Source organism: Bubalus bubalis, chromosome 1 (assembly GCF_019923935.1).
Source record: "Bubalus bubalis isolate 160015118507 breed Murrah chromosome 1, NDDB_SH_1, whole genome shotgun sequence".
Lineage (NCBI taxonomy): Eukaryota > Metazoa > Chordata > Mammalia > Artiodactyla > Bovidae > Bubalus > Bubalus bubalis.
The window spans coordinates 111,435,305-111,460,658 of NC_059157.1; the positions used below are offsets into that span (position 1 = coordinate 111,435,305).

The 25,354-nt window shown below is 41.6% G+C and overlaps 2 protein-coding genes across 2 annotated transcripts in view; both read left to right on the plus strand.

The window, feature by feature from the left end:
* Window positions 1-1,947, plus strand: part of ARGFX (arginine-fifty homeobox) — a 12,690-nt gene extending 10,743 nt beyond the window's left edge. Inside the window, 3 exon segments of the mRNA XM_025266926.3 lie at window positions 28-176; window positions 1,337-1,748; window positions 1,751-1,947. Of these exon segments, the coding sequence (XP_025122711.3) occupies window positions 28-176; window positions 1,337-1,748; window positions 1,751-1,908 (719 nt within the window). The 3' untranslated portion in view covers window positions 1,909-1,947.
* Window positions 1,948-6,530: 4,583 nt separating this feature from the next.
* On the plus strand, window positions 6,531-23,928 carry FBXO40 (F-box protein 40). Its single transcript, XM_025284814.3, has 6 exons — window positions 6,531-6,774; window positions 6,886-6,995; window positions 10,288-10,400; window positions 16,721-16,758; window positions 17,778-19,697; window positions 22,372-23,928. The coding sequence occupies exons 4-6, from the start codon at window positions 16,756-16,758 to the stop codon at window positions 22,588-22,590; spliced, it is 2,142 nt and encodes a 713-aa protein (XP_025140599.3). The 5' UTR covers window positions 6,531-6,774; window positions 6,886-6,995; window positions 10,288-10,400; window positions 16,721-16,755; the 3' UTR covers window positions 22,591-23,928.
* Window positions 23,929-25,354: the final 1,426 nt, after the last annotated feature.

The following is a 25,354-nucleotide window of genomic DNA, read 5'->3' on the forward strand; positions in this document are numbered from 1 at the left end:
ACCTCCTCTCTATCTCTTGCTCCACAGCAAAATGGAAGAAGAGTCATGAACGCACCTCGTTCACCCGCATACAGTACAAGGAGTTGGAGGCTCTGTTTAGCTGCAACATGTTTCCAGATAAAAACCTCCAGAGAGAACTTGCTTTAAAACTCAATCTACCGGAGTCAACAGTAAAGGTCTGTCTGATCATCGGAGATGTGCTTTGAACCCTCTTTCAAATAACATTCTACTATTCAGCCTGGAAATTCCCTCCATAAAACAGTAACACTTCATTTATTGAGTCCCTACTGTGTGCTAGTACTGAGCTGGGAAGCTGTATTAATACATGTTGGCTTTATTATTATCTAGTTTAAAAGATGAGGAAAACTGAGGTTTGGGAGTAAAGTGACTAGGTTACAGAGATCATGCATAGTATCACTGGAATTGGAACTCCAGAGGCACGACAGAATTCACATTAGAGAAATGCTGTCATCCAGACAGACTCTCATTTAGGGTCTTCTCTAGCAAAACCCTGCAATCACTTATTTACAACGCTGCCAACAGACAACAACTCCAACCTTTGAGTCTGCTGAGCCCCCAAATTTTTTTTTTACAATATTGCTCACTGTTCAGTTCAGTTCAATCACTCAGTCGTGTCCAACTCTTTGTGACCCCATGGTCTGCAGCCAGGCCTCCCTGTCCATCACCAACTCTTGGAGTCTACCCAAACCCATGTCTGTTGAGTTGGTGATACCATCCAACCATCTCATCCTCTGTCATCCCCTTCTACTCCTGCCTTCAATCCTTCCCAGCATCAGGGTCTTTTCCAATTAGTCAGCTCTTCACATCAGGTGGCCAAAGTATTGGAGTTTCAGCTTAACACCACAGTTCAAAAGCATCAATTCTTCGGCCCTCAGCATTCTTTATAGTCCAAATTTCACATCCATACATGACTACTGGAAAAACCATAGCCTTGACTAGATGGACCTTTATTGGCAAAGTAATGTCTCTGCTTTTTACTATGCTGTCTAGGTTGTTCATAACTTTTCTTCCAAGGAGCAAGCGTCTTTTAATTTCATGGCTGCAATCACAATCTGCAGTGATTTTGGAGCCCAAAAAAATAAATTCAGCCACTGTTCCCACTGTTTCCCCATCTATTTGCCATGAAGTGATGGGACCAGATGCCATGATCTTAGTTTTCTGAATGTTGAGCTTTAAGCCAAATTTTTCACTGTCCTCTTTCACTTTCATCAAGAGTCTCTTTAGTTCTTCTTCACTTTCTGCCATAAGGGTGGTGTTATCTGCATATCTGAGGTTATTGATATTTTCCATAATTTCCTCTCTTCCCCCACTCCAGATTTGGTTCAGGAACCGGCGGTTCAAAATGAAGAAGCAGCAGCGGGAGCAAGAGCAGCAATCACTAAAGCCACCAAGCCAGGTCCTTCCAGCCAAGGATGTGCCCACAGTATCATCCAGCCCTCATTCTTTTCTCCTTGCAGTTTCAGATTCCTATAACTCCCTCTCACCTCAGCCCTTAGACCCTTTCCCCTGGGCAGGGGACTCTATGATCATGGAGATTCCTACAAGTGATGTCCAAACGCAAGATCCTCAATTGGAGAGGCTAGTGGCCTCAGTTCCTGCTTTATACTCTGATGCATTTGACATCACTCAAATCATGGAACTGTACAGTGTTCCTGATGAAGATGACATCACCAACTCTTCCTTCTATTCTCTGTATCAGTATCTCTCACCAACAAGGCCCAGTTAGAATAGGGTTCTTCTCTTATAGTCTTTGCTGATCCAGCTGTAGGTTTATTTCCTGGGCAGACCTCCTTCAGTGTGACAAGCTGGAGCTTTGCAGTCTATAGTCCGCAGGACAGCCTGGAATTCCAGAACCCCTGCATTACAGTGCACTTTGGGTTTCTCTGATCCAAGTACTAATAAATATCAGACAGTATAGAAAAAGGATCTTCCTGCATGCTCTTTCATTTGTCTGTTTTTAACCCAAATATTTAGCCCAGTGTTACTCTGATTTCCATGGAAATATTGTAAAAACTAGGGAGTTTCCCCCCAATATAGCTCAGTACTATACAATCAGCCCTGTGACTCTTGCTGGAGAGGCCTTTCCAGACCCATAGATGGCCAATGAGACTTCAAAATTCCCTCTTCCCAAAACTACCTTTGACTTTTTAAAAGGTCAACAGCCTCTAAGGGTCATCCACTTTCAATGGCAGCAGGTTTATAAACTCACATTTCAAATGACAGCTAAGCAAGTTTTCTAGCTACATGGTTAGCATAAAAAATTTATAGCAATTCTCAAACCAATAATAAAGAAACACATAACAAAATAAGAACCTCTCAATGAAAAATATAAAGTGTCTAGGAATTAACTAAGAAAATTAAGAACTTTGTACTGAAAACTTAATAACTTGAATAATGGACACTGAAGATGTTTTGAATAAAAGGCATTTGAAGCCATAAAATAAACAATTTAACAGGGCTAAAATCATATAAAGCATGTTCTCCAAACACAATGGGATGAAATTAGAAATCAATAATAGAAGAAATTCAGGAAATTTGCAAACATATGGATATTAAAAGGCACTCCTAAATAACAAATGGATAAAGAAGAAATCAGATGGAAAATTAGGACACATGCAAAGATGAATGAAAACAGAACCACAATATCCAAAACTTATGGGATGATGCTTATAATAGGTGCTTAGAAAGAAATCTACAGCTATAAAAGCCTATAAAGAATAAGATCTCAAAATCAACCTTTTTTAATAGTAGGGAGGCTAGCATAGCTATGTATGTTAAATTAAACTTTAAGGCAAAACATTTTGTTGGAAGTAAAAGTATATTAAAGAATAAAAGGAACAATTAATCTGAAAAATATAATAATTCTGAATGTGTATCAGTCAGTTCAGTCGCTTAGTCATGTCCGACTCTTTAAGACTGCATGTACTGCTGCACGTCAGGCCTCCCTGTCCATGACCAACTCCCAGAGTTGACTCAAACTCATGTCCATTGAGTCAGTGATGCCATCCAACCATCTCACCCTTTGTTGTCCCCTTCTTTTCCCACCTTCAATCTTTCCCAGCATCAGGGTCTTTTCAAATGTGTCATTTGTACACAAATGAATTTGTACATTTGTCATATTCCTCAAATATATCAATTTTATTAAAAATTAATAAAAATTCTTGGGGAAACTGAAATGCATAATCATAATAAATGATTTTATCCATCGAATAAATGGATAAAAATTTCGTATGTGTAGAGATTTTAACTATACAGTTAATAAGCTCGGTTTAATGAAAGTATGTAGATTTTTTTATTCAACTGGTAGAGAATACACATTCTTTTCAAGCACATAATGACTAATATTAGACCATAAATCAAATCTTAACAAATTCAAATGAATTAATAACATGCAAATAGCATTCTTTGATCAAAAGGTAATTTCCTTAGAAATTCTAGCCTCTCCCTCCATTTAGAAAGTAAAAGAAAATTTCTAAGTAATTAAACATGGGAGAAATTATAACGTGAATAATTTGGTAGCATATAATAACAATAACTGGATCAGCATATACTGGGGGAAACTAATAGAGATAGTGAGAGTAGAAGGTTTGAATGTCCTGATACCCATCACATTCTGGGCCATCACAGGGATCTTGCAGAGCAAGACTGCAGATCTAGGGGAGAGACATGGGCCCTTAATTTGTGAGGTTTAAAAAAAATTTTTTTTAATTACTTTTGGTTTTTAATGGTCTTATTTTTTAGAGCAGTTTTAATTTCACAGCAAAAATGAGGAGAAGGTACAGAGACTTCCCATATAGTCCTGCTCCCAGATACACACAACCTCCCACCACTGTCAGCAACCTACACCAGAGTGGTCCATCTGTTATAATTGATGAATCTACCCCAATACATCTTTATCCTCTAAAGTCCATAGTTTACATTAGGGTTCACTCTTGATGTTGTACATTTATATGGATTTTGACAAATATGTAATTGTTATGCATCCACCATTACAGTATCTTATAGGATACTACAATGCCCTAAAAATCCTCTGTGTTTCACCTATTTGTCACTCCCTCTCCCCTAACCTCTGGCAACTACTAAAACTTATCTCCATAGTTTTGCTTTCAAATCAATAACTTTTTACCTTAAGAAACTAGCAAAAGAAGAGCAGAGTCAATCCAAAGCAAGCATAAGGAAGGAAATAAAGGCTAGAGTGGAAATAAATGAAATAGAGACTATAAAAGCAATAGAGCAAATCAATGAAACCAAAGCTAGCTAGATTGAGAAGAAGGGGAGGAGGAGGGGAAGTGGAGTGGAGGAGAGGAAAGGGGCCAGGGAGAAAGAAGAATCAAATTACTAGAATCTGAAATGAAAGGTGGGACGTAACTACCAACCTTCCAGAAATAAAAAACATTATAAAGGAATGTGTGTGCATGCTAAGTCACTTCAGTTTTGCCTGACTTTTTGTGCCCCTATAAACTGTAGCTCACCAGGCTCCTTTGTCCATGGGATTCTCCAGGCAAGAATACTGGAGTGGGTTGCCATTTCCTCCTCTGGGGATCTTTCAGACTCAGGGATCAAACCCATGTCTTTTATGTTTCCTTCATTGGCAGGCAGATTCTTTACCATTAGTACCACCTGGGAAGCCCCTTACAAATGAATGTTTGGAAGGAATGATGCTAAAGCTGAAACTCCAGTACTTTGGCCACCTCATGTGAAGAGTTGACTCATTGGAAAAGACTCTGATGCTGGGAGGGATTCGGGGCAGGAGGAGAAGGGGATGACAGAGGATGAGATGGCTGGATGGCATCACTGACTCAATGGACGTGAGTCTGAGTGAACTCCGGGAGTTGGTGATGGACAGGGAGGCCTGGCGTGCTGCGATTCATGGGGTCGCAAAGAGTCAGACACGACTGAGCGACTGAACTGAACTAAACTGATGAACAATTATATAACTTTTAAAATTTGTATAACAAATTAGATAACTTGATAAAGTGGGCAAATTCCTAGGAAGATCAAAATACCAAATTTGACTCAATAAGAAATAGAAATGGTGGGAATAGAGCTTTAACTAGCAAATAGATTAAGTTAGTAATCAAAAACTTTCCACAAAGAAAAGTCCACGCCCAGGTGGTATCATTGCTAAGTTCTACTAAATGTTTAAAGAATTAACATTCCTTTTTATAAATTCTTCCAGAAAACAGAACACTTCCTAACTCATTCTGTGAGACCAGTATTAGCCTGATACCAAAACTACACAGCTATATGTGAACAATGAGATTAAAACATTCCCTCACACCATATATACAAATAGACTCAAAATGCCTTAAAGATCTAAATGAAAGATTTGAAACCATAAGACTCCTAGAAGTAAACATAGGCAAAACATCCTTTGACATAAATCATAGCAATATTATCTTTGATCTCCTAAGGCAAAAGGGGAAAAAAAGCAAAAATTAGCAGTTGTGACCTAAAAATTTTGCACAGAAAAATAAACCACAAAACAAAATGACAATCTATGGAATGGGAAAAAATTTGCAAATGATGTGACCAACAAGGTGTTAATATCTAAAATATACAACAGCTTAAACAACTCAGTATCAAAATAACAACCCAATAAAAAAATGTTCAGAAGACCTGAGTAGACATTTCTCCAAAGAAGACATACAGCTAACAGGCACATGAAAAGATGTTAAATATAGCTAACTATTAGAAAAGTGCAAATCAGAATCACAATGAGATATCACATGTGTCAGAATGACCATCATCAAAAAATTTACAAATAACTTGTTGGAGAGAATATGGAGAAAAGAGAACCCTTGAACACTGTTTGTGGGAATGTAAATCGGTGCAGTCACTATGGAAAACAAAATGGAGGTCCCTTAAAAACTAAAAATAGAACTACCAACTCCACTGTAGGGCCCCCATTTAGAAAAAACAAAAGTACTAATTAGAAAAGATACACGCACTCCAATATTCATAGCAGCACTATCTATCTATATCTTTATACACAATGAAATATTACTCAGCCATAAAAGAATGAAATATTGCCATTTGCAGCAACAAGGATGGACCTAGAGATTATCATACTAAGTGAAATCAGTCAGAAAGAGAAAGGCAAATTCCATATCATATCACTTATATGTAGAATACAACACAAATGAACATATCTAAAAAACAAGTTACAAGATGACCACTCAACCCTTTTGTTCAACGTAGTGCTAGAAGATCTAGGCAAAATTTACTGTCTCTAAATCTCTGCCCCCTCAACTGTAAAAAAGAGAGAGTTGGACTAAGTAATAGCTAAGCCTCCTACCACCTCTAGTTTTCTCACACGACTTAAACGATGCCTGATTTCTGAATTACAAACTCTTCCTTTCCCAACCACTGGGGAAGGAAGAGGGCTGGGAGAGGACAGCCACTTCCTTGTCATGACGAGAAATAGGAGAAACAGAGGACCACATGTCACTTTCACAAGCTGCTGCCTCAGCCAGTGACAGGTTTAGGTGCAAAGCACGGTTATAATTAGAGCAGCAGCCTGTCCTGAGCTGTCCAGCCACAGGGAGCACAGCTGGATCTGCCAACCGTATGCACAGGACTCGGAGAGGCTGCTCTGGCCTTGAAAATTATCCTTCTTAAAAGGATTTTCCTCCTTCCTCAGGGGAAAGAAAACCCACTGATATAAAACCCCATTTGCCTTCCAGCTTCCCCTGTGACTGCCTCTCCAGCAGAGATAGAGCGTTGATAAATACAGGAGAAAGAAAAAAAACTGTAAGCTGAGCCTGGTCACATTGACCCTTGTGATATAGTTTTATTTTTAACTTCGAAGCACTTGAACTATTTCTGTTGAAGTTTTTTCTCCTTTCCCTACCTCCACGACAGAATTCGGTCCTCTGCAGCAGCTGATGCACGCCCAGCCACCTCCGGCAGTCTGCCTGCTCACAACCCAGGGACGCAGGTGCAGCACATGCTGACTCAGCCCGTGCCGTAAGGTAAGCTTTCTAGATGCGGGCAGGGTCATCAAGGGGGAATTTAGAGTGGTGAACGTGGACGCAGAGGCTGAGCTGCCCATCACCTTTTCGCTCTGAGCAAGAGGGTTGTTAAAACAAATTAGTTACATATGAGGGAGAAAAGGTTGGCTCAGAGAATGAAACTCTGCTTTCATTTCATATGTGAACTGCTGCTTTGAATCTAAAATCTTAGAGCAGGAGATTACCTGCTTTCTAACAGCTTGGGTTCTTTCTTCTGCAATCAACCATAGTAGTTATGTGGTGTCTCTAAGGTTACACAGTATTGATGAGGGTTCAAGATAGGGGAGGGGGAGAAAGGAACAGATGAAAGGCTCAGAACCCAGAATTTCTGTTTTCTGAAGTCCAAATGTGTGATCTTTCCCCAACCAACATTTGCAGTGTTAATTGCAAGTCATTCTCGTGTACTTTCAATTTCATCACCTGTGACACAACTGGTTAATTTAGCACAATTGTATTTACTGCATATATTTTTAAAATTCTGCCTGTAGAGTTTAAAACCTGTTTTCATTTAACAGTATTTCCTAAACATGACTCATTCCTTCCAGCTCTCTTGAATCCAAATATATTTGTGGAATAGAAGTGAAAGTATTTCACAAGTTGAAAAACTTATACAGGCAGGTAAAACAAAAATTGTCACAAACTTGAAACTTGCACATCCTGAGGGACAAAAGTAAAATGATTAATGATACTTAAAGTATCAAACACTTTAAAGTGTAGACAGGTTATTTCCAGCTTTGGGAATAACTTCATAGTGTTGCATGTACAAACAAATTGGCAGGGAGAAGGGTGCAGTGTTTATTTTCCTGTTTTCCTCTGGACCTCGCTTTAGTGTGATAAGAGTTAAAAGTTCAGCCAAGGACATCCTGGGAAGTGGCCTGTGCAGCAAAAATGATTCTGTACACTCTGAACTTTGCAGTGTACTGGCTAATGCCACCAATGCCAAGAAAAGGAGACCTACCACCAGACACCCTAATTCCTGGTTCCTTCCTGCCAGCCTCTGTAACCTCCAGATGCATCCCATAACTTTGCTATAAGTGTCTGGGTTATAATTATGCCTGTTTGCTAGGTACAATCAAATGCACGGTGTATAATTGCCTCACTTCATTTAATTTTGTCAAGGTTTCTGGAGCACCAAAGTTTTCAAGGTATATACTGAATACTGTCCTAGCAAGCTGGTGTGTTAGCTTAGCAGTAACCAACCAGACCAGTTGACTCAGAGCTACTCCTAAATAATCCGGCAAGTTTGCATTTTCTTGGACAATACAAAACAGTAATTTAAAATACTGACACTAGTAATACAAGCACCAGTTATGAGAATTAACTAGCTAATTAAATAACTAGAAAGTTTAAAGGTAGATTTCTAATGTAGGTAGAGAACTGTAGATGGTGATTTGGGGGAGGGTGGTGTTTAGGGTATAGTGAATGGGCTGAAATCATAGCCTGAAAGCCCAGGATTATGGGACCACATGTGGGAATTTTCCTCGGCCAACTGGTTGTGTTAAAATCTCAAGAGGCAAAGGAATTATTTGAATATTTAACTTTATACATTTTCTTTCCCTACAATTAAATATCTCCACAGCAGGGAAACAGATTAACAATGTATAATTAAGGTAACAAATTAATTGGCTGGTTAATAGGTTAACAGTTAATCTCTGTTCTTAAACTCTTGACCTTGTCACTTCCACTAAAGTTAAAGCTCGGGAATAAATAATTATTGCCAGGGCTAGCCACATGAGGAGGCAAAATAGTTAGTCGCTGACATCATGTGAGGGGTGCTGGGAGGGCCCCTTGCCTAAAAATATCTCCCTGACACCAACCCTGATTGTCTACTAACTTTATAGTGAAGAATGTGAAAACTATTATCTGTTAATCCCATTCTCTTTTGTTTGAGTCAGTGACTTAAATATACCTGCTGTATGCCTTCTCATGACCTTCTGGCCAGTGACCCTTGGTTACCACCTCTTCCTCATTCTTCCAGGCTCTGTCCTGCTTTGCCCTTGGTATCATCTAAGCTGCTCACAAGCCCTTGGCCGTTGTCACACAGGTAGCTCTGTGTGGTACTGTGGTTTCCACAGAATTTCTTAATAAACATCAAGGTGAAGTAGAAAAAAATAAAAGCATGTGATTCTAGTCAGAGACTCTGGGGGGCATGGGCAATGAGACATTCCTTCTCTGGGCTTCAGTTTCTCTTGTAGAAAATGAAGAGGTTAAACTAGACCCTTTTCATAACCCTTTGTTCTACAAGATCAGAAACTGCATTTTCAAAGGACTGCTCAGGTGATTCCTATGCACACTGACGTTTGCAAAACTCCAGAGCAGAGGATTTCTGGTTATCTGCCTGATCCAGATTTCTGATTCTATGACTGCAAGGGTGAAGAACAAGTGCTGTGAAGTCGTACAAACAATCCTGGCAGCATTCAGAGTATCTGGCAGAACTGGAGTCCACTGAGTCTTTTCTATTCAGAAACGTAACATTTACGTAATAAAGTTGAAAATGTTTCTTTTTCTCCCTTTAAAACAAAACAGAACAATAAAAAAACAAATTAGCATATGTGCCGTGCGGTGCTGTGCTTAGTCGCTCAGTCGTGTCCGTCTCTTTGAGACCCCATGGACTGTAGCCCACCAGGCTCCTCTGTCCATGGGGATTCTCTAGGCAAGAATACTGGAGTGGGTTGCCATGCCCTCCTCCAGGGGATCTTCCTGACCCAGGGATCGAACTGCCATCTCTTACAACCTCCATCTCCTGCACTAGCAGGCACATTCTTACCACTAGCGCCACCTGGGAAGCACTTTTTGGCGAATAGAAGAGGCCAGAAGTGTGGGAAATGAGGGAGATTCACATTCAAAAAGGAGTGAGGAAAGATTTTATTTTATTTTTTTAATAGGGGTTTGAGAATGGTTAAACTGGCGGGCTATGTAAGATCCAGTGGAATGAGAGAGAACTGAAAATGGAAAGGCCAGCCAAGGGCTGTGGGCGTGATGCCATGGGCAGAAATAAGGTCTGGACAGGGGTGGTGACCATGAGAGTGAGCTTGGTAGAGAAAAGACAGTTTAGTGACTCCTGTATACTAGATACGTTTGCTACTCTATCTCGTTTGATCCTCACACAGTCCTGTGGGTTATTATGAGGCCCATTTTATGGATGAATAAATTAGCTTTACGGAGACTCAGTAACCTGTCAAAAAATTACCCAGCAGAACATGTGTTCATTAATTTATTTTTATTATTTTTAATTTTTGGTTGTGCTGCACAGCTTGCGTGATCTTAGTCTGACCAGGGATTGAACCTGTGCCCTCGGCAGTGAAAAAGCAGAGTCCACCAGACCACCAGGGAGTCCCCTCTTTAATTTACTTCAGATTGTATCAGGTAAGACCTCTGTGGAAGTAGTAGGTAAGGTAAAATCTAAATGGGGAGAAGAAACCCATAAGCAATTAAGGCACAGGGGGTAAATTCTCTTGGGAGAAAGAACAAGTACAAAGTTCCTACAGAAGAATGAGCAAAAAGTGCTGGAACTAAGTGCTCAGGGGAGAGAGGTGAGGTAAAAGAGGCGAGCAAGGGACACTCAGGGAGGACCACGTGGGCCAAGATAAGGACATTGGACCTTATTCCTTGTAATAGGATGGGATCCTCTGAAGATTTTAAGCAGGGAAGTAGTGATCTAATGTTAAAAGTTGTTAAAATCACTCTTTTTGCTGATAAATATAGATTATGGGGCACAAAATGGGAGGAGTAAGACTGATATAATTCTATTGCTCCAGACCGGATGAGAGTTGATGGTGCTTGGACCTGGGCAGTTGTGGTGGAGATGGAAAGAAATGGATAGATTTGCCAACTGCCTTTTCAGATCTTTCTCCCAGGCCTTCCCACGTAACTGGGCACTAGTTTCTTTGTGACTGGAGCACAATATCAGGCTCTTCTAGCTCTCAAACTTGAGCTTACAGTACAATCAGCTGGTAGGTCTGATTCAGTAGTTCTGATCTGTTGGGCCCCAATACAGTACTTTTCTAACCAGTTCCTGGGCGATTCTGATTCTGTTGGTCTAGGAACCATATTTTTAAGGACTATTATTCTAGCTGATTTGCCTTTGCTTATTAATTTACTCCTTTCTGAGTGATCCACAGAGCACCAAACTTGCATCAAATAGTTTCTGCTCCTTTGTCAGGTTCTAAATTCTCCTCTATTTCTTTAAAGAAGTATTCATCCCTTGAACTCATGTACTGCACTTGGTCCTTCTATCTACTATTCTCCAGGCAAGAATACTGCAGTGGGTTGCCATTTCCTACTCCAAGGGATCTTCCTGACCCAGGAATCGAACCCAAGTCTCCCACATTACAGGCAGATTCTTTACCAACTAAGCTACGTGGGAAGCCCCTATCTACCCACACTCTATTAAAACTCCATCCAGTACAATTAGTAAAATCTAGTTCTGTGTAGATCTCTCAACTATTTAAGTATAAATTATGTAGCATTGTGTCCTCTAGACAGGGGAACTTTAAAACATATTTTTGGGGAGAGTATTTTGGCCAAACTTGATTGAAGTTCATTTTTAAGAGGAGGGAATTACCTTTTCTGACAGGAAGCAAGAATTTAAATGGAAACTGAAGGGGAAAATGTCACCCAAGTAACCATACTCTGTTTCATAAACAGAATTTCATCAGGTTTTTCACAGTGAAGAAGTTCTATATGCTTTGATTTGGTAGATGTTTCATTTTAAATCTCAGACTCCATATGGAAGTGAACATTTTTAACCCTAAAAAATTTCCTTGTCACATTTGTATTCCCTGAACTGTGAAGGCATAGGACCTGGATGGTCATCTTGTTTCTGTTCAAAAGGGCACAGTATGGGATGGCTCTAGAGGAAGACCCCCCAAAAAAATCATCATTGGGATGAAGGTGTTTCCTAATGTGAAGCATCCAGGTCCTCTACAATTTGGAAAGATAATACATGTAGACACCTTTCTGTGCCTCATCTGAAGGAAAAGAGGCTATTTCCTAACAGAGTATAGCCATGGGCTCACATTCTCCCCTGATCATGGAGATGGACCACAGAGGTCTATATGGATCTCCAATGGACACAGTGTGATGTACTGGAGAGTAGAGTTTGAAGTCAGACAGACTTAAGCTTCTTTGTGCCTCATTGTCCTTATCAGTAAACATGAGATGCTAATACCCACCTCACAAGATTATTGTGAGGACTAAAAGAGATGTTATATAAATGCACATGTTAAGCATTGATATCTTATTTCTCTTCCTGTATGACATCCAAAATGCAGAGAGAGCACTCAATCTGGGCAAGTCAGAAAAACCCATGGAGGATAAAGATCCAGTCACTGCACTGAAATAGAAATTGGGAGAACAGGGCATCTCATATCATGAGACAACCTATGATAAATCTAACTTGGTTAAGTTGAGGCAACACCAGTTGGCTCCAACCTAAGGTAATCAATCAGTTGTCAAAATTTACCTGGGACTAAGAGGTTTCCTGGGACCTAGGACTTTCAGTGCTCACTCAGAGAGTGTCTAAGGCAAACTAGCATGTTTGGTCACCCTATTTCTCCAGCAATAATTAGAATATCAACAATTTTGAATTGTCCTTTATCATAGTAGGAGTATTTTTGGAATGTTTTCCCCCAGCCATGAAATTAAAAGACGCTTACTCCTTGGAAGAAAAGTTATGACCAACCTAGATAGCATATTCAAAAGCAGAGACATTACTTTGCCAACAAAGGTCCGTCTAGTCAAGGCTATGGTTTTTCCAGTGGTCATGTATGGATGTGAGAGTTGGACTATAAAGAAAGCTGAGCGCTGAAGAATTGATGCTTTTGAACTGTGGTGTTGGAGAAGACTCTTGAGAGTCCTTTAGACTGCAAGGAGATCCAACCAGTCCATTCTAGAGGAGATCAGCCCTGGGTGTTCTTTGGAAGGAATGATGCTGAAGCTGAAACTCCAGTACTTTGGCCACCTCATGCGAAGAGTTGACTCATTGGCAAAGACTCTGATGCTGGGAGGGATTGGGGGCAGGAGGAGAAGGGGACGACAGAGGATGAGATGGCTGGATGGCATCACTGACTCGATGGACTTGAGTTTGAGTGAACTCTGGGAGATGGTGATGGACAGGGAGGCCTGGTGTGCTGCGATTCATGGGGTCGCAAAGAATCGGACACGACTGAGCGACTGAACTGAACTGAACTTAACTGAACTTCCCCCAGCTATACAACAAAAGGTTTAGATGTGATATTTTATGCCCTTAGGCTATATTTATCTTTCTCCTTTCCTCCACTGCCAAACATCTCCAATGAGTGGTCTCCACTCAGTGTCTTTCTGCTGAGCACATGTCCTCTCTCAAAGTCACTCATCTGGGGTAGCTCCAGAGCCTGGCAGAAGATCTTTAAATAGCAACATAAAGCAACAACAACAGCAAAAGCATCTTTGTTGCCTCCATGCATTGCTTTTCTCTTGTCTTAAAGGGATAGTTTCAAATAACTTCACAGAGATGGAGAGCAATAAGGCTCCACTACAAATGTTCCTAGCCTCAAAACCACTGTTCCTAAGAACCTTTTATAATGCTAAAGGATAATAAATCATTGGCAACAAAGACCTACTGTATAGCACAGGGAATTATACTTAATATTTTGTAATAACCAAGAAAGCAAAATAATGAAAAAATAGATATAGATGTATGTATCACTTTGCTGTACACCTGAAACTAACACAACATTATAAATCAACTATACCTCAATTTAAAAGAAAAGAAATGATTGAGCTTAGAGTTTATTACTGTTGTCCCTCCAGCTAGACACGTGCCCGATAAGGGCAGAGTTCCCACTACACACAGGGAGTGCACAGAACTAGCCAGGGCTGCGTTGCCCTTGCTGGGAAATGGGCTCAACTTTGTCACAGAATCTGGCTGGCAAACTTGAAGTTGGACATTCCTGGTACTGTTAGCTTTTTTCACATAGCCTTACTCCAATCTTCTGTCCCACCTAAAACCCAACAGGGGACCATGAGTCATCCAGAGTCCATTCTTGATGAACGTCTGTCATGAATAGAAAACAGATGGTCTCATTCTCCCAGGCAGGGCATAGGCCCTGCCAACACTGAAATGTGTGCTTTATAGCTTTCTCCTCCACTCCAAACAAACACCAGATTGTGAATGGCCAAGAGTCCCACCTCACAGCTGAAATGCACATGCTCTGGCAAGAGCTCTTCGGGGACCTGCCATGAGCAGCGGCCCTGTCATCACTGCTCCTAACCTCACGGTAGCATCGGAGGCCGTCACTCACCCTTTCCGTTAGATCTGGCAACATAGTCCCGACTCTCTAAGCTCTCTGGCATTCCTTCTCTGGCTCTACTTCTTCTTATCCCCAAAGTGGTCACACTTAGCCTTGTACTTCATGGCTCAGATTTCTATTCTGTGTGCTCACTTCTCCAGTTATGGCTTCCTCTCACTTTTAAGTGGATAATTCGCAAGTCTGCCTCTATTCTACTCCCTCATCTTCCCACCCACATGATCTGTCATGACCTAAAGCAACTTGTGTTATACTCGCTGGGCCCATCTTTCCTCCCCAAACAGTTTCCTCCTTAGACCTCCATTTTTCTCAGAATTACACCCAAAATTCTCTCTTCTTGATTCACTTTCTTGGCATCATCTTTGGATTTTCTTCTTCTCCCATCTCAAGTCAGAAAGAAAAATGTTATTTGTAACATTGTAATGTCTCCTGTCTGGCTCATCTTCTGCTATCATCTGTCTCACCGTCTCAGCCTCCAGCATGTTCTCCATATGGTAGTTTCTAACTCCAGGTCCTTCCACTCCATCCTTCCACTACTACTGATTAATACCCCCAATTATCCTTTTAAAAAAGTTCCTAGATAGGTTGTTTTTAATTAATTTACTATTATTATTATTTGCCATACATGCAGCCTGTGGGAACTTAGTTCCCCAACCAGGGATCAAACCCATGCCCCCTACACTGGAAGTACAAAGTCTTAACCACTGAACCACCAGGGAATTCCAAATGGTTCCTTATTGAATACCAAAATTCCAGATGCTTGAACCTAATATTTACAAATTCCCACAAGTCCACAATGGGAATTTTTTCCTCCCAGGAGTGATCTGGAATATGGCGGGAGCCCACCTGAATGTTAAATTGTATGTTGAAAGTAGTGGCTGGACTCTTGCATCCAAAAGATCTTTGTCTGAACCTATTCTGCTCCCTCTCAGTCCAACCGTCACAGTCCTTCCACTCTGCTCAGCACTCTCTCTCTCTGGCTGATTTATCTTCTACTTGGCCCTGAACCTATTAATGTTTTGGCTAGCAGCTTCTTACCTGCCTCCTGATTCAGGCTATTATAAAGCATTCTGGCATGATCTCTCTTTCACACTTGCAATACACGAGTCAGATAGGGAATGTGTTAGGAATGTAAGTTTCAGAACACTCAGTTCACTCAGTTCAGGGGTACAGCCAGCATCCATAGCAGTGTTGTCCAATAGAACTTTCTATGAAGATGAAAATATTCTATTCTGTGTTGTCCAATAGAGTAGCTACTAACCATATGGGGCTACTGAACACTTGAAATGTAGTATGACTTGAGGAACTAAATTGTTAATTCTAGTTCATTTTGATTAACTTGAATAGCCAAACAGTGCAAATCTATATATGTAAGAAGCATTACAGCTGATCATAATGAACAATAGTGTTTAAAGCCACTTTAACAAGCAGTCTGCTGCTGCTGCTGCTGCTAAGTCGCTTCAGTCGTGTCCGACTCTGTGTGACCCCATAGACAGCAGCCCATCAGACTCCCCGGTCCCTGGTATTCTCCAGGCAAGAATACTGGAGTGGGTTGCCATTTCCTTCTCCAACGCATGCATGCATGCTAAGTCGCTTCAGTTGTGTCCAACTCTATGCGACTCTATGGACAGCGACCCACCAGGCTCCTCTGTCCACAGGATTCTCTAGGCAAGAATACTGGAGTTGGTTGCCATTTCCTTCTCCAACAAGCAGTCTAGGTAACCCTTAAGCTCACTTACTGGTGTATATAGTAGGTAACCAAAAAATGCTTGTTGAATAAATGGATGGAAGAATGAATACATGAATAAACTAGCATACAATTTCCTTGAGATTTAAGGCTGTCTTTTCTAAAAAAGAAAAGTTAAGGAGGATTTTCCAGATTAAAGGAGGCTAAAAAGACTTAAACAAATGTAATAAGTTGACCTTACCGGGATTCTGGCTCAAAAACTGAAAATTGTTTTTTAAAGTACAGAAGACATTTTGGGGATAACTGGGAAAATTTGAATATAGACAGCATGTTACATGATATTAGAAAATTGTTTTTAGTTTTCTTAGGTGAGATAATGTTGCTGTAGTCACAAAAGAAAATGTCTTATTCTTAGGAAATACATGCTGAAGTACTTACAGATAAGTAAGCATATATATGCCAGTAAGATAAAGTGTAATAATATCAGCAACTTATCTTCAAGCGGCTTGGCAAAAAAATGTGTGTGTATTGAAAGAAAGAGAAAGAAAAAGTGTACCTAAGAAGAGCATATTTGACTGTAAAAGGTGGGGACATTATGCTTACCTCCAGGGTGATGGAAGAGTACTTGAAGTCATTTTGGCCCCTGATAAAGTAGATAAAATAACTTTTTCATGGATCATTCATGTTTGTACTTTTATATTTTCCCCTAGAGTTTTTATACAAAGCCAGAAGGAATTTGGAAGCTATGGTAAGTACCAGGTGCTCACTGGAACTTCACCTTTCAGAGGTCCGGGTGTGGTCTCATTTAGCCTGTAGCCCAAGCTGCTGGTGGATTTGTCCTTTTGGTCTAATGATATATATTGGTTTTTTGCTGAAACAGAGGTACTAGAGCAGAACCTAGAATAAACCGACACAGAGTTAGGGGAAAGCAGAGACCTGAGAAAGATTGATGAGCGAAGATTTTTAGTAAAACTTTATATATGAAAAAGAAAAAAATCCAGCTGTAATCTAAATGGCTAACACTTCCTTTATTCAGCAAATATTATTGAGTGCTTACAATGATCCAGGCCCTGTGACAGGTGCTGAGGACGAAGATGCAAACAAAACCAGACCCACCTTGGGGCCTCCCAGCATGCCCCCTGGTGGTTGATCATGTGAATGACAGAACACTCGTTCTGGAATGTTACACAGCCGCTATAAAGTTTGCAGAAAAAAATTTATAAAACAGCCTAGACATAATGTAATAGCAAGTTAAAGCAGAAAAATTGTATTCAGAGTATTAAACGTGCATAAATCCTCAATAATCCACAACTCAAAAATAGCAATTGTCAACTTTGTAGCCCACTTTCCTGTGTGTGTGTGTTTTTCCCCCCTATTTTCAACACATCTAGTACATAGATAAAATAAACTACTGGAAAATAAAGAGTATTGATAGTTGTTATTTCTGGTTGTGGTATTATGAATGTTTTTGCTTTCCTCTCTGAGCCTGCTCAGTCACTCAGTCGTGTCCAACTCTTAGTGACCCCATGGACTGTAGCCCACCAGGCTCTTCTATCCATGGGATTTTCCAGGCAAGAATACTGGAGTGGGTTACCATTTTCTTCTCCAGCTTTGTTCTCTATGACTTTCTGTATTTTCCAAGGTTCCTACAATCAGTGTGTATAAACAGGAAATAAGTCAATTAAAACTTAAACACTCACAGACATGTAGAGCTTCTCTGCCAGCAGTCACTTGTTTTCTCTTTCCCCCTGCCTTTGGTGTCTCTAGGGTAGGACACGCAGGCCTCCGCCAGGGCAGCACAGACACTGTGAGAGATGCTTCAACCGTCACTGCCACATGCCCGTGGAGCCCAGTGTCTCTTGCCCGGTGATAAACTGCCACCTGTCCTGCGGGGCTACCTTCCACATGTGCAAAGAGGCTGAGCACGAGCTACTCTGCCCTTTAGAGCAGGTTCCATGCCTCAACTCCGAATACGGCTGCCCCCTCTTCATGTCCCGCCACAAGCTGGCCAAACACCTGCAAGTGTGTCCTGCGAGCGTGGTCTGCTGCTCCATGGAGTGGAACCGCTGGCCAAACGTGGACTCTGAAACAACGCTTCATGAGAACATCATGAAAGAGACCCCCGATGAGGAATGCTTGGACACAGCCCTGGCCCTTCAGGACCAGAAGGTCCTTTTTAGGTCTCTGAAAATGGTAGAACTTTTCCCAGAAACTAGAGAACCCACAGAAGAGGAACCTCCTATGAATGGTGAAGCCAGCTGGGAGGAAATGGATGGAGCGGTGGGTGGGGAGGATGCTGGTTTGGTAACAGGCTGCTCTCTGTCAGCCATGAATGGGGAGGTGGTAGAACTAAGTCAAGAAGAACGAGAGGCGTTAGCCAAAACCAAAGAAGGGATGGACCTGGCCAAGTTTGACAAGTGGGAAAATATGTTCAGCAAAGAGCATGCGGCCTCAGCTTTAACAAGCTCATCAGCCAGCAGTGACAGCAAGAGCAGGAACGGCCCAGAGAAAGAACAGATTTCCAACAGCAATAGAATGGTAGAGGAGGGAGCTGCCAAAGAAAAAGAACCACAGGAAGACCAAAGGCAGGACTTTCATGCAGCCATAGAAAAGACAGGACTTGCCCCTTGGCAGGATGGTGTTCTGGAAAGACTGAAAACAGCTGTGGATGCAAAGGACTATAATATGTACCTGGTGCATAATGGGAGGATGCTTATTCACTTTGGTCAGATGCCTGCTTGTACACCCAAAGAGAGAGACTTTGTTTACGGCAACCTGGAGGCACAGGAAGTGAAGACTGTTTACACCTTCAAAGTTCCGGTGAGCTACTGTGGGAAGCGGGCTCGCCTAGGTGATGCCATGAGTTGTAGGCCAAGTGAGCACAAGGCCGTTGATACTTCAGATTTAGGGATCACTGTGGAGGACCTGCCCAAGTCAGATCTCATCAAGACCACCCTCCTGTGTGCTTTAGAAAGAGAACTCAAAGGTCACGTCATCTCCGAGTCCAGGAGCATTGATGGGCTGTTCATGGATTTCGCTACACAGACATACAGTTTTGAGCCAGAACAGTTTTCTTCTGGGACGGTGCTGGCCGACCTCCTAACCACTGCCAACCCGAACAGCAATGCGAACGGGCTCCACGTGGAGCTCCACAGTGAGTGTGTGACCAGGAGACACAACAAGAGGAGCTCTGCCTTTACTTTCACCTGCAACAAATTCTTCAGGAGGGATGAATTTCCCCTCCATTTCAAGAATGTTCACACAGACATTCAGTCATGTCTCAACGGCTGGTTCCAACACCGATGCCCCCTGGCCTACTTGGGATGTACCTTTATTCAAAACCATTTCCGTCCCCCAGGGCAAAAGGCAAAAGTGATCTACAGTCAGAAGCTCAAGACCTTTGCCATCAAGCCGGAGGTTGCTTCAGAGCTGAGCGAGGGAAGGAAGAACAACCATTTCTCAGGTCGTGAAGGAAAAAACCAGAATTCTCTAACCAGCCTGCCCCTGGAGGTCCTGCAGTACATTGCTGGGTTCCTAGACAGCATCAGCCTGTCCCAGCTCTCCCAGGTGTCCGTGCTGATGAGGAGTATCTGTGCCACTTTGTTACAAGAGAGAGGGATGGTCCTCCTGCAGTGGAAGAAGAAGAGGTCTTCCCATGGAGGCACCTCCTGGAGAGTTCACAGAAAGGCAAGTAATTCACTTAGTTATTCACTTCATTCATTCAGCAATTATTTACTAAGAGCCTTCTACGCACCAGCAGTGTACTAGGCACTGGGATTGTACTAGGTTACCAGGAATGAGACACAGTCTGTGAGCCCAAGGAAGCCAGCCTAGTACAGGAGACAGACCCATAAACGTAAGAATAGTAGTACAGATGGAAGTGTCTATGTTATCTCTGTGTATGTGTTCAGAATATCTGCTGTTTGCTTTCATGATCCATTCTCCATCGTGATCTGTCCCCCAGGAGGCTGATCTCTGCAGACTACCTTAGCCTGCTCCCTTGCCCTCCAGCTTCCAGGTGGGCTAGTCTAATGGGAGTGTGTCTAATGGGAGATGGGCAGGTGGGAGAGGCTGCTGCAGGTGTTCTTCTGGCTTCCTCTCTGCATGCATTTTCCCCTTCTCAACACTTTGCACTGGCCTTGTCTCTCTGCTGAAGATAACTGTATCCGATGGTTTTCTCCACACAGTTACCCTTTCTGGATTCTAATAAACTCCTCCTTCCCATTCAGGCCTAGAGTAGTAACACTCAAGATTGTCACTAGCCTAGGTACTGCCCTAAATCTTCTGGTTTTCCTATACACTGCTCACACATTTATGTGTCATTCCTTTTAAAAATTCTCTTCAGATTACCCAGTCTGAGTGTGCCATCTGTTTTCTGCCTAGACTCTAATTGATACAATATGCCAGCAGATTTTCCTCAGCCACATGTCAACTAATTTTTGCCGTTGTTGAATTCATTTTGAAGTTCTAAAATAATCCACTGATTTCCCCTGGTTCAAATGTTTATTTAATTTTTAAAATATTGTATAAATCAAAGCATCTTTCCCCTTGGAAAAGCTTTAGTCCATTTTTCCCGATAAAGCTAGGCTAGGCTTGCTTAACTGTATTATAAGTTCTATTAGCTTGTACCAAATAGAAGTGAAACCCCCAATTTGTCATATCCAAGGTGCCCTTAGCACCCTTTCTTATGGTACATGTGTTAGAAATGTGAATCACAAATGTGTGATGCCCATTTAGGTCATTAATTCCAAAATCTCACTGTTGACTTTCTTCTCAGTATGTGGGTGTATGCAAACTGGCATTGGGGAGTTAGGAGATGTTTACATCTATTTTTATTATGTGTAAAACATCTTGCATATTTTCTATTATTTATTCCCTGAGCAGTCTTCTTCAAAAAATAATAATCACACTCTCCCTTATGAATCCGGGCCTGCATCCATGTGTTCAATAACTGACTGCCAACTGCCCATGTGTTAGGAATAAACATGAATGAGACTATGACCCTGCCTTCGGGAACTCTATAGTCTGGAACTACCTAATATCTTCCTCTGTAAAATCAAATGCAAATAATTTAATTTACATACTAGGGATTTTGTTATTTTTTGACTAACAATTTTCCCAATTCAGTCACTGCTGACAACTCTTAAATATCATTCAGGACAAATTGATTTCCTTGTAGAAAGGAAGAAAGACAGTTTAGTTGGAGCTACAGGATACTCATATTAAAATGGCTTTTTAAAGTAAAAAGGGAAATAGTTCTAAGATCCTAGGGCACATTTTTTTATATAAGAACAATGACAAGAAACTGATGATGAAGTGATAAAGTTGAAGAATATCAGGTTATGCCTATCTTCATAGCCAGATTTTAAAACGCGTTACTTGGGCACCATCCTAAGTGCCAAAGGCCAGCACGGGTTTGAGTACTAGCCTTTTAGATTTCTCCTAAGGATTCTGTTCTAGTGAGACTCTTATTAATTAGCATACTTTAATTTTTAAGCAATATAAAACCAAATTAAAATACATAAATATAGAAAGAAAAGAAAGTGAAGTCGCTTAGTCGTGTCCGAGTTTTTGTGACCCCATGGACCATAGCCTGACAGGTTCCTCCATCCATGGGATTTTCCAGGCAAGACTACTTGAATGTATTCTTTATAAATAAGAATATTCTTTATACAGGTATTCTTTATATGTATAAATGCATTCTTTATACATAAGAAACTTTACACATAAGTTTATAATAAAGTTTATAATAAACTATAAAGGGAATTTATTGGCCCAAATAGCTTCAGGTATGGTTTGATCTGACTGCTCAAAAATGCCCCCCAAATGACCTTTTTACTATCAATTCTTATCTCTACTTTCTCACTAGTGACTCCACTCTAAGACACAGTTCTCCCTTCATGGTCCAAGAAGGCTGTTAGCAGCTCTGAGTGACAATAGCTTCCAAATTTAAGCACATAGGGGAAAAAAGAATGTACTTCCTGATATCTCAGACAAAAGTTCTGGAGTAGACTCTCACTAGCACTGGTTGTCTTGATTTGAATCATATGTCTGTTCTAGAACTAATCATTTTGCTGGGGGGTGGGGTGGGGTGAGGGTGTATAGCAATAAGCAGATTGGTATTAGTTGGTATGAGTCATTTTCACACAACATGTGGCTGGGTGGGAAGGTTATCAGTTGGAAGGGGGTCTAGGAACTGGATGCTGGAGAAGGGACTAACACATGTATGCTGCAGTCACTAAACACACTCTGGAATCTGAGACCAGGAAGAACAGAAAGGCATTTCTTCAAACTATTTAAATAAAGCTGACCTGAGGGTATCACACTCAGGGTTTACTTTCATGCATCTATCTCTCCTCAGATTTGGCAGTTCAGCAGCCTCTTCTCCAAAATCAAGAGCTGGGAGTTTAATGAAGTTGCCTCCATGTCTGAGCACCTGAAATCCTGTCCCTTCAATGTTGTAGAACACAAGACTGACCCGATTCTTTTGACCAGCATGCGGCAGTCCCATCAACAGGCCCGAGAGACCTTGGTCACCACCTTTAGAGCCAGGCCACGAGGAAGACACATCTTACACTAAAGACTCAGAAGCCACTGTTCTTGGATTCCTATTCAGAGTTACTGAAGTTGGACAGAGTGTGATTTTGAGGACTTTCTTCTGTAAATTGCAAATGTTCTCATCTAGGTGTTTTCGAACATGCAATGCCCTTCAAAGCCTGAGTAGCTGCATAAGGTGGAAGAATTTCCCAAGCCATGGCTTGTATAATTGCTATATCGCCATACTGATAACTAATAGCCTCCCTCCCCCTACTTTTTTTTTCTAAAATAAATCCATCTGCGGAGTAAATAGGTAACTGGAGGCCATTTAGAAGATGAGCCCACGACCTTAGGAGTTGAGAGAGCAGTGAAATTCCATAACCAGCATAGGCCTGTGCTTTTGTGGAGAACTTTTCAGTTTATGAGCGCTTTCAATGATATGGGGCAGAGGCAGTACAGGAAGAGGGACTGAGACGCCTCCCAGGGCACCCAGAGTAAAAAGCACAGTCTGAAGTTTCTGGAGCTGGACTTGTCTTGACAGCCAAGTCCAGGGCTTCTTTTAGTTACCCCACTGTCTCTAAGCCCAGAGAGTTCAAACAGTCTAACAGAATAGGGGCCTAGGCTAAGGACAGCAGCCTCAGGGACACTGAAGGTCGAACAGTAAGAGGCAGAAATGAGGTCACAGAGGAGAAGGTTGTGTAGAATCTTGGCAACATATGGAAGGACAGTCTTGAAAAATGAGACGAATCCAGAGGAGATACTACATGTATGAAGAAAATTAGGACAAAAATCACAGACTGCTTTTGAACATTTTAATAGTGACTTAAGATTCAAGCTTCTTTTCCTCTGAAAATTGTATTCTCGGTCTGGATTAGGGAGAGCCCAGGTACGGGCCAGCACCACCCTGGGCTATGTGAAATGATCACAAGACACTAACTCCAACTTCAGTGTCATGCCAGAAGGCGCAGGGTAGCCCAGGGAGACCACGCATATGGAAAAGTCAGGCCCACCGTAGGTCCTGTGCTACCAGTCACTAGGTCCTAGACATCACTTGAGTATACCATGGGGAATCTTGAGAAGGAAGACATCCGAACATAGTGATTCCCTCTAATTGCTCTTACCTCTTGCTGGGCATGACTTCATTCTGTGAAAAATCGGTGACACTTCGGATTTTGGTAACAAATAGTCAAAACTTATGAGAACAAAAGTAAAATGAAAATACACAAGAGAAACTGGCATCCCCCAAAGCAGAGTTTCATGGAAGCACTGACATTTTAGACTGGATAATTCTTTGTCATAAGGGACTGTCCTGTGTGTTAGAGGATGTTTACTGACATCCTTGGCCTCTATTCAATAATACCAGTAGCTCCCCTACTGCTTTAACTACCAAAAATGTCTCTGGAAATATCCTCCAGGAGCAAAATCACTCCTGGTTGAGAACCACTGCCCTAACGAATGACACGCCAATGGCAGTAAGTCAGGTAAGCTTTTTAGTACAGCAAATTCTTACCTCACATAACCATCTATGCTGCTGCTAAGTCGCTTCAGTCGTGTTCAACTCTGTGCGACCCCATAGACGGCAGCCCACCAGGCTCCCCCGTCCCTGGGATTCTCCAGGCAAGAACACTTGGAGTGGGTTGCCATTTCCTTCTCCAATGCATGAAAGTGAAAAGTGAAAGTGAAGTCACTCAGTTGTGTCCAACTCTTTGCAACCCCATGGACTGTAGCCTACCAGGCTCCTCCATCCATGGGATTTTCCAGGCAAGAGTACTGGAGTGGGTTGCCATTGCCTTCTCCAATAACCATCTACAGTAGTCATGATTTCATGCAGCTCTTTATTTACCAAATAGATTTTAGATACATGATGACTTTAAGTTGGGAACCAAATGAAGCTAAGTTTGTTTGATGTGGCTTCATGTCCTTGGGTCATGTGCAAAAAATATATCCTATCAGGTCTCCAGGCATAGCTGAAGCCAGGATGGTTGAACTGCTTACCCCGTGTTTATATCCCTCTCACCTTAATTGATGCCATTTTCCTAGCAATTGTCAGCAAGCAAGACAGAGGGAAAAGGAGGATGGGTACTGTGGAGATGCAGAGAACAAAGAATTTAACAAACAACAGTAAAAGAGTCTAGTCGATATGAAGGCATGAGAGCAAGTGCCAGAGTAGAAGTACCCTCATCTTTCATTTTAATGTGCCGCTTGGTACTAGTCAGTAATGTAACTCTACTTTTCCTAATCCTTATTGTTTGGCTTATATTTCACATTTGTATATGGTGTGCCATTTTCTAAAAAATATAACTAGAGTGCGAGCTAAGGTTTTATTCAGTGAAAATGAGTAATTGCAACAACTAAACAGTAAAGTGGAGGAAAACAGGAAGAGTTCTCCAGGGATCAGGTCCATGTTTTTGGAATCTAGTCCTTCCTATACAAAGAAAACAAGCTCTGAAAATCCATTCTGGGTTTTGTTTTATTAGAAAAAGAAAGCAAGGGGAGCTGTAGACTTAGGGAGATGAAAATCTGGGGCTACTGTGAGCCAGAGGAGAAGTATAGGGAAAGAAAGAGAGCAGAGGGCTCTTCTTGACAGTCTGGGCAGCCCAGGGTTCAGGAGGACAGGCAGGAGAGTGACTGCACCTCTCTGTGGGCCCCACCATTCCAGGTACACTCTACTTTCCCAGTTTCTATCTAAAGTGCAACACTGAGTGGATCAACACCATCAAACACATTTTATAAGGCATCAAATTATATATGTAGCAGGAAATCAGAGTACTACAGGTATCCACTAGCCTATACAAAAAAGCACATTT

Excerpts from the sequence above, each read along its gene's own strand:
- FBXO40 (XM_025284814.3), top strand. Across the intron at positions 19,698-22,371 it reads CCTGGAGAGTTCACAGAAAG|ATTTGGCAGTTCAGCAGCCT; the intron begins GCAAGTAATTCA and ends ATCTCTCCTCAG.